The sequence below is a fragment of the Mytilus galloprovincialis genome, chromosome 11 (assembly GCF_965363235.1).
Source record: "Mytilus galloprovincialis chromosome 11, xbMytGall1.hap1.1, whole genome shotgun sequence".
Lineage (NCBI taxonomy): Eukaryota > Metazoa > Mollusca > Bivalvia > Mytilida > Mytilidae > Mytilus > Mytilus galloprovincialis.
This window is the reverse complement of record NC_134848.1, coordinates 15,539,550-15,554,238: the sequence shown is the minus strand read 5'-3', so window position 1 is coordinate 15,554,238 and position 14,689 is coordinate 15,539,550. Positions and strand designations below refer to the sequence as shown.

At 35.3% G+C, this 14,689-nt stretch overlaps 1 protein-coding gene across 2 annotated transcripts in view; it reads right to left on the bottom strand.

Annotated features, from left to right (window-relative positions):
* Positions 1-14,689, bottom strand: part of LOC143051730 (protein dispatched homolog 1-like) — a 60,932-nt gene that overhangs the window by 36,767 nt on the left and 9,476 nt on the right. The window contains exons 1-3 of one of the 2 annotated variants that reach the window (XM_076224641.1): positions 13,328-13,496; positions 6,830-6,985; positions 2,864-4,605 (exon numbers count right to left, since the gene is read on the bottom strand). In XM_076224641.1, coding sequence (XP_076080756.1) covers positions 2,864-4,605; positions 6,830-6,977 — 1,890 coding nt within the window. In that variant the 5' untranslated portion in view covers positions 6,978-6,985; positions 13,328-13,496. Of the gene's footprint in view, positions 1-2,863; positions 4,606-6,829; positions 6,986-13,327; positions 13,497-14,689 lie in introns of those variants that run through there. The other variant, XM_076224643.1, reaches the window with a different exon arrangement.

The window sequence follows — 14,689 nt, the reverse complement described above, 5'->3', positions numbered from 1 at the left end:
CTATATTTAACCGCAATTACACTAGGTTTGGATCTATCTTTGTATACTGTGGATTCATTATTATTCGTTGGATAACAATTTTCGTGGGTTTCGTGGGTACAAGAGAACAACAAATTTAAATATTCAACAAATAGCCAAATTTTCTTTATAGGCTTTGTATGCACAGATTGGAGGGGGAGGACAGGGGTAAGGGAGACTGGGAGAAAGGGGGTAGGAGAAAGGAGAAAGGGGGCGGGAGAAAGGAGAAAGGGGGTAGGAGAAAGGAGAGGAGGGCTGGGAGAAAGGAGAAAAAGTTGGAGAAAGGAGAAAAAATAAAATATCTCTCCTTTTAAAAAAATTTCTAATATTTCAAGAAAAAATATCTCAAAAGGAGATGTTTTATTCTAATGGGAGAAAGGAGAACGGGGGTAGGAGAAAGGAGAAGAGGAGTGGGAGAAGGGAGAGGGGTACCCCCTGTCCTTCCCCTCAGATTGGCAAAACCACGAAATCAAATATCCACGAAAACACAAATTTTCCTCAATCCGCAAAAATTGATATCCAAGAAAATAAATGAATCCGAAGTATTCCTTTAAATTACTAAAAGATATTACGTAATACATGTATGGTTCGACTTGAAGTGTTCGAACTTTACACGGGGGTGTGGACGTGGTGTCTTAATTTCTATAATCTTAAATCATTTTTCTGTCATGATGCTTACGTCCTGATTATAATTGAAATATTTGCCACTGGAAATCAAACAATAGACAGTGTCCTTAACATGTATGAAATATGTGCCACTGGATATAAAACACGAACAACTCCTGAAAATGTATGAAATATGTGCCACTGGATATAAACTAACAATATACATGAAATATTTGCCACTGGATATAAAACACAAAAAACGTCCGAATGTTCTGGTATATGTACGGAATATGAATGAAATGTTTGCCACTGGATATAAACCACACACATCTATCTTACTATGTATGAAATATTTGCCACTGGGTATCAACCAATTAACAAAGTTCAAGTATGTTTAAAATATTTGCCACTGGATATTAACATTAAATATACAATATAAAAAATGTTTATACATAAAAAAAAAGTGTAAATTTGCCCTGTTTTCTTTTAGTGTTACAAATTAAATGTCAAATTAGTTGAAGTATTCTCTACAAAAAAGATTAACAACAAAGGACATTTTAAGTTCCATGGACGATTTTTTTACTCATCTGATAAGATAGAATTTGGGAATTTTAATTACCTTCAATGCATTTATCTTTGTAAAAATCATATCCGCCCTCGTGTCAACGCCCAAAAATATATCTATTATTATTCATACCCAAATCAAAGCAAAAATACTTTCCCTGACAAAACCGCGAGTTCTCTTTGAACGTACACCCTTTGACACTCCGATTTCTAGACAATATTGAATTTTTAAGCAAAAAAGGAGAAATAAGCTGATTCGTGTACCCTCTGACCTTTTGATTTCTAGACAGTACGGAAATTCTTGATAAAAAAACGGAAATAAGGTTATTGTTAATTAAAATCGGAAGTGTGTCCTACATATTTGAATGTCAGACTTAGGTAAAGTAACGGGTCTCTTTTATTAATGAAATACCCGATTCGACATGAAACGTCAAGAAAAGAGTAGACGTTGATCGATTGTATGTACATGAAAAGTGCAGTACACGTAAGTCAGTGCACGCCAAGTGGCTAATTGCTTTCACGGTGCAATCTCTCGATCGTAAAACAAAATAACGTTTGTTCTCAATTTTATTTCACAAAAGTAGGGGGTACGAATTTTGTCCCACATTGACTTTTTTACGCTCGTACTTGTTCGTAAGATTTAAAACCCTAAATTACACAACAGATTTATTTAATTATTTTCCTAATATATTACAATAAGGTTGTGTGAACTCATTTGATACGCTATAATTAATATATAACGACCTTGACGAATACACATCAACATTGAGTTTATTCAATGGGGTGTTTAAAGATCTTTAAAGTTATAACGTACTTAGTTTAATTCAATGTTAAAAGTTGGTTATCGGCCATATCTCATAGTTTGCTTTGACCGGTCTTTAAAATTCCATACTAGATTTGATAACAGGCGCTTTGGTAATAGACCTTCTTTTCTAATATTTCTTTGTGTGTTTTTAAACTTTTCGAACATCTAAACTGTGTTGTTTATATAGATATAGGAAGATGTGATATGAGTGCCAATGAGACAACTCTCAATCCAAGTCGCAATTTATAAAAGTAAACAAGTATATAAGTCAAGATACAGTCTTCAGAGGGTGGTAAAGGGTTATTTTCGTGCAACGTGTTTTGCCATTTTTATTTCACGTGAAGTCGTGAAAAAAGTTCGTTATTCACCGTGTTTCGTGAAAATCGGTAAAAAGATCAACTTGCAAGAAATTTTTAATTGTTCGTTCATCGTGAAATGGCAATTTTATTTCGCGTTCTTCCGTGCAGATACCCCCCCCCCCTTTTACGCCCCTCTCTTCAATAAGGGCTTATTTTCACTTATTTTATATGGTCTTGCTCTTATTCATACGATATTCTTCAGTTTATAAATTTTGACTCTCTTTCGAACCTGCTTTGTGAAAAAAATAAAAATTAACGAATTTGAAAACTTTGTATTACTGAGGCCCCTCATGGGGGGGTCCTAGTAATCACATAATCACCATTTTTTTGCCAATATAATCACATAGTCATTAAATATTTGCTTATCTTTAGTAATCAAATAATCATAAACTAAAAATACAGTCCTAGGTAATCAAATAATCATGAAATATTTGGCTTAATAATCAAATAATCATTAAAAAAACGGCCAAGTAATCACATAATCAAAAACCCCATGAGGGCCCTCACTTACGTTTTCGTTGTCTGGTTCCAATGTAGAAGCATAATAACCAAACACACACACTGTTGCTATGAAAACCGGTAAGAGGGCAAATCGCGTCCATTTTGATGTTATAAATCGCCAGTAGTGATCTCTAAAAAATACCACTAGCTTTTTTTCCTTTTGTTTTGCTTTTGGAATGCAAGGAGAGTTAAGTTTTTGTTTTGTAGTCATAGGTTTGTTAATATCATTGTCGTATTCGGAAACGCTCCGTGTAGTGTATCCGTTTTCAATCTTACTTTTATCAGAAAGTTCCTTGGCTTTAATAGGACTTAATCGGACCGATGGGCGAACAAAATCTCCTTTAATTGGGCTTGAAGGATCTTTAGTGTCATTTGACTGTACAGTATACACATTCTCAGGTACGACTTTGGACATCGAGTTTGTTCTTTGGTCATTTTCTATTTTGCAATTGTCTCCCTTTTTCCTGCATCGGCAGCAGGGCCAGGTCCAATCCTCATATTTTATATGATAAACCATAACAACCGTTGGAAAGAAAATAATCACAGATAGATAATTATAGATAACCAAAATGGCGGCAAAAACACCAAACGACTTGGTGGCAAGTAAAGGGGATAAAGCACTAGCTGTGAAAGCGACGGCCGTTGTGATAGACGTTATTAACATGCTTTTACATGATTTGGAATATGCTTCTGTGAGACGATGTGCTAGTGAGGGATACGATGAAAATGCTGTTAACCGCCACGAGTCATAGAAAACAAACAAGTCGTCTGCTCCTATACCCAAGATTATAAATATCGCTAAAACATGGAAGAATCCTAGATACTCAAATCCTATTATACATCTGTATATCAAATTGGTCCCGGCAAAGCTCGTTAAAATACTCATAACAGCCAAACCGGAAACGAACAAGGAGCGCGTGTGGAATGTCATGAAACAGAATATGAAGAACATACTTCCAATAGCGAACATCATGTCTTTCATTGCTTGTTGAATTACGTCATAGAATAATAAGTTTGACGAAATATAATAAAAATCAAACTGTGAAATATCATCCAGAAGAGTTTCAAGCCTCGGTTTCATTGTTTTCCCAAGCCATTCCCTGGCTGTATCTCGCATTAAAAGGCATTTTGTACTTCCGGATAAGGAACAGCCAATTGCAATTTGTGTCCTAGTTACCGAGAACGAGGCTGTTGTCGGGGTAATGCTGTAGCTCTTTGGCAAGAAATACTCAAAATCTGCTTTCGTCAAATTATTGGTATATGCTTCATAAATAACACCCGCAATGTTGCTGAATGTCGGATCATTAAAAGTCGGGCTAACAGATGAAAAAGTCCCATCAAAATATCTAATCAAAGAAGTCGGATCTTTGCAGATTAAGGATGAATTTTTAGTATGACAAAATGAAGTACTATATCCATCCGATGCTATTAAATGTTCTTCTATATATTTGATAGTCTGTAAATTTGCTTTTGTCAAAATGTTTCCGCCATCCGCATCAAAAAATAGTTCGATATTTGAAAACGAATATGAGAGTCCTCTTTCGTACGTAGGGTACCCTGTATCTGTGAGTGATCTGGTTATACTGTTATCAAATTTGTGTTTGTCTCTATACGCATAGTCTCTTACTCTGTACGGTATGTCATAGAGTTCCATAGGTAAAACTTCAAAGTTTGTCGGAAACAAATCATAGTTGACACCGAACAGAATCCCAGTTATAACGACCGGAAACAACTGTAGAATAAGCGTCACAACTGCAAAATAAAGAAACAGTCGTCATTAATTATTGCTTGGCTGGGGTATCCTTTGTTTCTTTACTTTGTATTTTTCTCTTTTAATTTATTGTTTAAGAACTAGGGAATAAACTAGAAAGACTATCAAATTAATACATGTGCAAAAAAGAATTCCTAAATTTGTTGTTGTTGGTGGTGTTGTTGGTGGTATGGTGGTGGTGGTGTTGTTTGTGTTGGTGGTTTTTTTTTGTTGTTGTTGATGGTGGTGGTGGTGGTGGTGGTGGTGGTGGTGTTTGTATTTGTGTTGGTGTTGGTGTGTGTTGTGGTGTTGTTTGTGGCGATGGTGGTGTTGATGATGATGATGTTGTTGATGATGTTGTTGGTAGTGGTGTTGTTTGGGGTGATGTTGATAGTGTTTTTGATGCATGGTGTTGTTTGTGTTGTTGGTAGTTGTGTTGGTAGTTGTGTTGGTAGTTTTGTTGGTATGTTGGTGATGGTGGTTTTGTTTGTGGTGGTGCTTGTGTTGTTGTTGTTGGTGGTGGTGGTGGTGATGGTGGTAGTGTTTGTTTTGTTGGTGTTGTTTGTGAAAGTGTTGTTAATGATGGTGGTGGTGGTGGTGGTGGTGGTGTTTGTGTTGTTCGTGGTGGTGTTGTTGATGGTGTTGTTTGTTGTGTTGTTGTTGTGTCAACGATTCTTTTCTATTTATAGTTTAGCAACTCTTTATTCCCTATTTTTTTATTTTCCACTCATCATTCTCTCTTCGGAGTTCCAGACCCGCATTTACCAGCAGCAAAAAAAGCATTTACAAAAACGTGATTGAGATATATTTACCAAGCGGAAATTATTTCATCAGAACTTTGTCAATTTACGAGGATCCGAATGGGTTTGGATGGATAATGAGCGAAAAGTGTAAAATAAAGGAGAAAAGATAAATAAAAGAGAGAAAAAACAGGCCAAATAAATTAATGAATTGAGAATAGAGGATTACTTCATTTATAATAATGAACAGCGAATTATGTGTTAACTAATAAAGAATAGAGATAAAAATGAATATAGGTCCCCCATCCAGACCCTTAATCTTTTTACCACGTGAACATTTTCATTAGTGTTCTATGTTGTAATTAATTCCTTCCGTATACTGACTGTTAAATTGCTGAGAATTACGTCAAAAGAAGAACCAAAATCAAGTAATAATTGATCTCACCCACGCGCATGAATTTAACCTTTACACTGCGTCATCCGGAGTTAATACCGATATTGATTTTCTCCAGTTCTAACAGCTTCTTGATGGATTCTTTGAAATTTGAGACACTAATTTCCATTATTTCTAGTCTTGATTAAGGAAATACGCTATAAACAATATACCAGTGCGCCTGACTGTTATAAATATCGAGGGTTGAAGGATTAAATACATGTAAACTACCTTACATGAAAAAGAGATCCTAGGTTCGTGATACATAACAAAAGGACATTAGGGGCTTTAGTGGCCGAATGGTTCAAGAAGCTCTTTTACAGTGATGACTAGCTTGTCAACTCTGAAAGGGCGAAGTGTAATAGACTTAAATACTCCAATCTTGATGGTGAATAATTGGGGCCCAAGAAGATCTCCAAAAGACCGTCACACTTCAGGGCAATCATAACTACTGTCTATCCAAATATATAAAAAAAAATAGATGTGGTATGATTGCCAATGAGACAATTCTCCACAAGGGACCAAAATGACACAGAAATTAACAACTATAGGTCACCGTTCGGCCTTCAACAATGAGCAAAGCCCATACCGCATAGTCAGCGTAAAAAGGTCCCGAATTGACAATGTAAAACAATTCAAGCGAGAACACTAACGGCCTTATTTATGTACAAAAAATGAGAGCTAAACAAATATGTAACACATAAACAAACGACAACAACTGAATTACAGGTTCCTGACTTGTGACAGGCACATACATACATAATATGGCGGGCTTAAACATGTTAGCGGAATCCCAACCCAAACGCAGCTCTTATTAAAATATATTGATAACTGGCTTCCTTACTGCGCTTAGAAGGAAATATTGTATCTGAAGGTTTTACATATAAAATGGTATACCATCATTAGATGTGATACAATCAGGAACTTTAGGGATATTAGTTATATCTTTATGTTCTCTTTTTTTTTAGAATTTAGGAGATGATGGCAGTTTTAGTCTTTTGTCGTAAAATGTTTCCCTAATCTTAGATATTTTGATTATAACCTAATACCTACAGAACATGAGATAAGGACGTGTTGCCACCCATCTGCAGTAGAAAAACGGCTTCCGGTTTCTTCGTTCTTGTTGTAATTTTTCCGCATCATGTGTTAAAGCCTCATCACTGTTCGACCAAGCCGGTTTAGAAGTTTCGTCACTGGCCATTTCTTTTTCTGTAAAAGAAATATTTGATTGATTGATAATTGGTTGATTGATTTGTTGATACATGTAGATTGATTTATTGACGTTGAGTGACAAATATTTCAAACATGTTTAGAACGAGAAAAAAATACCAAGTAGGTTCTAAGAGTACAATGGATAACCATATGCCCATGGCCATGGGATAACAGTATTATAGGAAATCGTTTTTCTCTATTTTTGAGGAAGAGGAATTCGTCAGGTATTTTGTTAATTTTTAATGGTGTTATATATCGCGTCTCTGTACCTCTGTACTAGTTGATGAGAATAAAGATATATACTAGGCAAAAAAAGAAACGTTACATTGGTTTTTAATTTGAAAATATCACATATATAAATTTGAAATATTTTCATGATTAAAACTAGTAACCTGAATGATTTATCTATCAAATTTACTCATTTATAAAAATATCGGAATGACTCAAGTGCAGGTTGCAAATCATTTTAATGTCTCTAAAATGACTATTGCAAGGCTTAGACTCGTCTTAGAGATACTGGCACAACAAATTATCGCCCGAATCTCCGTAAACGCGTCACAAACTGCACGACAAACCCACGGAAGACATAACAACAGAATATCTGCTCAAACAGTTCGTAACCGATTGCGTCAAGTTGGTCTAAGAGCTCGTCGTCCGTTGAAGGGACCAATCCTTACGCAGCGTCACAGGATGGCGCGACTTCAATGGACACGGGTACGGATTCGATAGAATGGGTAAACATGGAGACAGGTTCTTTTTACCGATGAATCTAAATTCAACTTGAAATTTAGCGACGGCAGAACCAGGGTCTACCGGAGACGCAATGAACGATTTTCTGATGCGTGCGTGCAGTAAACAGATCGGTTTGGTGGTGGCGGAATCATGGTATGGGGTGGAATTACCTACCAGGAACGCACCGAGCTCAAAATCATCGTTGGTAACCTAAATGCAACAAGGTATAGGGACGAAATTCTGGCTCCAGTTGTTCTCCCGTTTCTCAGAAGACATCGTTTTAACAACGTTTTTCAGCAGGAAAGCGCCCGTTGTCACGTGGCACACATTTCGATGACCTTTTTGGAGAATAACCATATTCGTGTGTTGACTTGGCCAGCAATGTCTCCAGATTTATCACCAATTGAACATCTTTGGGACGAACTTGGACGACTTATCAGAAATAGCAAAAATCCACCGGAAACGCTAGCCCAGCTCCGAACAGCTCCTTTCAGGGAATGGAACAACATCCCTCATGATTTTATTCGACGTCTTATTGATTCCATGCGACGGAGCTGTCAGGCGGTCATAAATCCAAGAGGTGGTCATACAAGGTATTGCCATGTTAACCCGAATTCTGTACTCGTCCCAGGGGCGGATGCAGGAATTTTCGAAAGGGGGGGTGCTAACCCAGGGCACTTAGGACAAAGGGGGGGGGGAGCAAAACATATGTCCCGATACAAATGCATTGATCGGCAAAAATAAAGGGGGGGTGCGCACCCCCGGAACCCCCCCCCCCCCTTTGGATCCGCCACTGCGTCCTGTTAAAATTGTCCGAAAATGTGCAATATTATTTTCAATAAAAAAAACTTGTTATTGTTCTCTTCAAAATCATGTTAGCTAACTATTCCATTAAATTATTGTTATCAATTTTTTGTTATATAAAAATTAAATGATCTTATAAGCATGTAACGTTTCTTTTTTTGCCTGGTATATATAGATAACTGATCCTGTAATAGTATATTCTTGATTTCCTATTAATTTTTAATTACTACTACATGCATGTACTCGAGTCTCGAGTACAAGTCCTTCTGTCTTATAAACGTATACATTGATTTGTTCATAATAACAAAAGCTCGTTAAATATTAATATCCATATATCGAACTAAAATTGCACATTACCTTTAGTAGAATGACGTAAATGCAACGTGTTCGCATCAATTTTATATAGTTCAACATCCTGCACGAATTTTCAAGTTTGTAATAAATTTAGAATTAAGAATTGATTAGATATAGTAATTGTCATTTGTTCAAATTGGACGGGAGAAATTGGAATTTACGATCTAAGATCACGAATTGAACAAAACTAACACATACATTTTGTTTTGTAAAAATTAGATAATTTGAATTCTAAATGAACTGGGAGTAAGAAACTGGTACGAGCTAACAATGAACAGAGATGCATAATTCATTGTGATTAGTCACTGTCGTATTTGTTACGTGGGAAATTGAGGGACTGGATGGCTGGGTATTCATTTCTGTGTGTCTTTAAACATATTTATTTATAGTGGATTGGGAAAAAAGTTATTGCAACTTATATACTATTCACTTTCCACTTTGAGGGTGCGAGTGCTGACTTGTAGCGGCATTAGCCTGCTCTTTTTCGAAATCTACAAGGGTGTCTTTTACATGCAAGAGATATGGCTCTCTCTTAACATAGGTCAGCCATTTATCGTCCCCTCCCGACGGACTATCATCGTTTCCTCAAGACCATACTCGCTAACGGTGTCAAGGGAGAGCCGAAAATTTCCTGAAATTTTCCTCCCTTGAACCGGTATCGAGCCAGGAACCTTTGTGTTAGTAGTCCGATGCACTAACCACTACACTACAGCTCTCTTCACGTGGGAAATAGAGGGTCTGGATGGTTGGGTATTCATTTCTGTAAACTTTTTTTAATTGTATGGGCTATGGTTCTCTGATATGTATTGTTTGGCATATACTCTATTGATATGATAATTCTATATATTTTAGCCCCAATTTTTCTCTTTTATTTTTTGTCCTATTTTTCTCTATTCTTTATTTTTGTCCAATTTTTCACACTTATTAATTTTTGCTAAGATCACGAATGAAACAAAATTAACACATACATTTTTTTTGTGAAAAACAGATAATTTGAATTCTAAATGAACTGGGAGTAAGAAACTGGTACGAGCTAACAATGAACAGAGATGCGTAATTCATTATGATTAAGTCACTGTCGTATTTGTTACGTGGGAAATTGAGGGACTGGATGACTGGGTATTCAAATCTGTATATCTTTTTTTTTATTTTATGGTCTGTTTATAAAGAGTGTGCCACCTTCTCTGCACTTATGAATACATGCATTAACTATAAGAGGTTTCCACAGATGGCTTGATAAAATGCCACTGTCCAAGGTTAGGGGGCATTGGATCCCGCTAACATGTTTAACCCCGACACATTATGTATGTATGTTCCTTTCCCAAGTCAGGAGCCTGTTATTCAGTGGTTGTCGTTTGTTTTTGTGTTACATATTTGTTTTATGTTCATTTTTTGTACATGAATTATAGGCCGTTTGAATTATTTTACGTTGTCATTTCGGGGCCTATTATAGCTGACTATGCGGTATAGGCTTTGCTCATTGTTGACTAAGTTATTAACTTCTGTGTTATTTGGTCTCTTGTGGAGAGTTGTCTCATTGGCGATCTTTTTTTTTAATACCTTTCGGTCCTTATTTAATATACTCTGATTTTCCAGTGCTAGTCCACATTTCGCGACCTTCATTCCGGTCGACCACTATAACAGAAAAAAGTAATATCACAAAAATACTGGACTCCAAGGAAAATTCAAAAAGGAAAGTCCCCAATCAAATGGCAAAATCAAAAGTTCAAACACATCAAGCGAATCGATAACAACTGTCATATTCCTGACTTGGTACAGGCATTTTCTAATGTCGAAAATGGTGGATTGAACCTGGTTTTATAGCTAGCTAAACCTCTCACTTGTATGACAGTCGCATCAAATTCCATTATATTGTCACCGATGCGTGAACAAAACAATCAGACACAATCGGTAAAAATAGGGGTACAGCAGTCAACATTTTGTTAATGTTATCATCTTAATCACTATAAAAACAACAAATGTAACGAAGAAGCACAAAAAGGCATACATCAAATTTAACATCCTCATTTTGCTTATATTATACGATTTTATTTATCTAGTATGTAAAATGCACCCATAAAAGATGGAGGGTTTTAAGTACTGGTGTAAAATTGCGCGTTTGAAATTCGCACAGGTAGACATATAATAATTTTGTCGTTCAAAGTATGACGGGATACATAAATACAGTCACTTAAAATAGATATAACAAAAACTGACTTAACAGTAAAAGTAATAATAATAAATAAATTAATAGTGTGGTTCAAAGTATGACGGGATACATAAGTACATAAGTAACAGGACCTACCTACGTACTAGTATTGTATTTGTTAGTTTGATGTTCTCTTACTGAATATACACGCAATATTTGCCACTGGACTCAGGGGCGGGTCCAGCCATTTGAAAAAGGGGGTTCCTACCAAGGACAAAAGGGGGGGTTACAATAATATTTCCCCTTTTAAATGCATTGATGGTTAAAAAAGGAGGGGATTCTAACCCTCGGGTCCCCCCCTTACCCGATCCGCCACTGGGACTTAATGAAAACAACCAACAATTATTTATTTTTATGTTATAAACAGAATCAAGACCCTTTATTGCTTCAATGTAACAGATACTGCATTTTAACAGAACAAATTGTATTTCTGGTGAACTTGAAATTGTTTAGTTCATATAGTAATAACTGAATATAACGCTACATTTTGCTGCAAATACTATACTTATAAATCTTACTTCGAATGGCGTCTCTAACCATGTTAAGTATGTTCTATTCATTAAGCTTAACAAAAATTTGGTTTCAGTTACGAAATTATTGTCGTTCTTAGATATAGGAAGATGTGGTGTGAGTGCCAGTGAGACAACTCTCCATCCAAATAACAATTTAAAAAAAAGTAAACCATTATAGGTCAATGTGCGGCCTTCAACACGGAGCCTTGGCTCACACCGAACAACAAGCTATAAAGGATCCCTAAATTACTAGTTTAAAACCATTCAAAAGGGAAAACCAACGGTCTATTCTATTTAAAATTAAAAAAAACGAGAAACGAGAAACATGTATAAATTACATAAACAAACGACAACTACTGTACATCAGATTCCTGACTTAGGACAGGTGCAAACATTTGCAGCGGGATTAAACGTTTTAATGGATCCAAACCTTCTCCCTTTTTCTGAAACAATAGTATAACATCACAACATAGAAAAACACACGATAAAATATCAATTGGCAGGCTTAACTCAATCAAAGAACGTACATTTATACACTACAAACGAATAAATTTGTACATTTTTTGGTTTTAATACTCAAAAATTGCTAATATCTGTCAAAATAAAGAGTTCTATCAATGATTTTTGAGGAAACAGTGTTATCTTTGATTTTTTATATGAGAGTGTTATTTTTGATATTTGTGAGACATATTTTCAGTGATTTTTAGGGAGACAGTGTAATCAATTATTTTGGAGGGGGCATTTTTATCAATTATTTTAGGGAGACAACGTTTTAGGTAATTTTAAGGGAGACATTTTCATCATTGATTTCGGAGAAGACAGTATTTTTCAATGATTAAAGTTGGTGACAGTACAAGTGTTATCAATGTTTTTTTGGGGGGACTGTAAATTCAATTTAATTAGATAAACCAATGCTGTTTAAAATTATGTTTTGTCGCTTTTGTCTTTTTCATACAATATACCATTTGCTAGACCATAAGAGGCACAGCTTCTGTCTGTGTCCTTTCTATGCTCTCTGTTTTACTTCTGTACATATCACTACCGTTATTGTACTGTACTATCCATTTTGATTTACGGAAGAAAAACATATACGACTGTGCAAAATATAAACATTTTTACCACAAAAGAGTTTTTAAAAACTCTAAATCAACTCAAATGCATTAATTTCTTGTAGTACATTACGTTCTTAATTTTGTATCTATATACATCTATAAGGTGTCCCTTATAAGACTAAAATCTGTGCTAGTGTCCTTTATTCTAAAAATGTGTCCCTTAAATTGGCCTTAAATTTTAGGTAGAACAATTGTCATTATAGTGTGGTCATCTGTCAGATATGAGGGGGGATAGGGGTAAGGGAGACAGGGAGAAAGGGGGTAGGAGAAAGGAGAGGAAGACTGGGAGAAAGGAGAAAAAGTTGGAGAAAGGAGAAAAAATAAAATATCTCTCCTTTTAAAAAATGATCTAATATTTCAAGAAAAAATATCTCAAAAGGAGATGTTTTATTCTAATGGGAGAAAGGAGAACGGGGGTAGGAGAAAGGAGAAGAGGGGTGGGAGAAGGGAGAAGGGTACCCCCTGTCCTCCCCCTCAGATATTTATCATTTTTCTTTAGCATGTTTTCATGATCAATACTATGAACATATAATCAAATAGGCCTACCTTCTTTTAACCGTGTATTCATTATTAAACCACAAATATTTTTGAACGGATTATAGACATAAATACTCACATAATTAAAATATATCCGCTATGGTATTGTAATATGTCCCTGTACACACATACACACATTATTTGTAAAACAACACTAATAAACAAATCCTTAAATGACTTGCAATTTTTTTTCTTTCATTGAAAAAAAAAATACTTTCACATTTTTAGTTCCTTGTATAATAAAAATACATTCGCTAATAAATTTTGTTTTATATAGCCATGTTATGGGTATATCGGTATCTCTGTTCTGGTTGGTTGGATTCATTCGTTCTTTTACGTAATTTAAAGTTTTTAAAACATGAGGGTCTGTATTTGGGTTTCTTTATTTCTGTGTTCTTTAATTGATTTTGGTCTTTTTTTCTCTACTTTTTATATTGTTTTGATCATTACTCTGTTATTCTTTATAATTAGCAACAATCTAATTAAAAACCGATCTCTCATCGCTCCTGTTTCTGATATGTCGCGTGGGAGATCTAACGAAACCCGCTTTGAGGTCACATGTGAGTGACCTCGTAGGTGTGTCTTTTTCGACCAATGAAATTGAGTCTTCCACGATCTTGGAAGTTTAACGCAAGGCAAAGGGATGTAACTCATTTTATTTACGACGAAATCGTCAGTCAAAATAATTCATAAACTTTTTTGATTGGCTTATTAATAGGTCGTCAACTCATTTGCATATCTTTATAAATTCATAACTTTTAGTTCACTCACATGTGACCTCAAAGCCGGTTTCGTTAGATCTCCCACGCGACATATCAGAAACAGGAGCGATGAGAGATCGGTTTTTAATTAGATTGAATTAGCAACCCACTACTATCTATTTGTTTCAACATAAAATCAACCCATTATATTCTCTATTTTTTAATTGTTTTGCTCAAATCCTTCTATATTTTTTTTATGTTTTAGCAACCCTTTATATATTCTATATTCACTATATTTATAAACTCATTATTTTCTTTTTTTATTCCCCCCTTTCCATTATTCTCTTTTCTGTATATTTAAGCACCCCATTATTTTCTACTCTTTATATTTTAGCCCCTAATGGTTCTCTATTCTTTTTTTTTTACATCTTAACAATTAATTATTCTATTTTATTTTTTTGTCCTATTTTATATTCGTTACGTTTTCGGTCCCTTTTCCGTAGATTTTTGCCAATTTTTCTCTGTTCTGTAAACCCCATCGCGACCCTCAAGTATTAGTTCAAATGTACCCCGGCTTGATGACAAAGGGTTTTGTTATAAAGATAGCTGGTATTGTTTGTAATCAGAGCATTTAATGTGTAAAAAAAACAGTTACGTGTGTCTGTGTAAATTTTATTTATCCAAATGTTATTGTTATTGTCGTAAAATTGCAGGTAAACTGCTACTAGTAATAGACATTG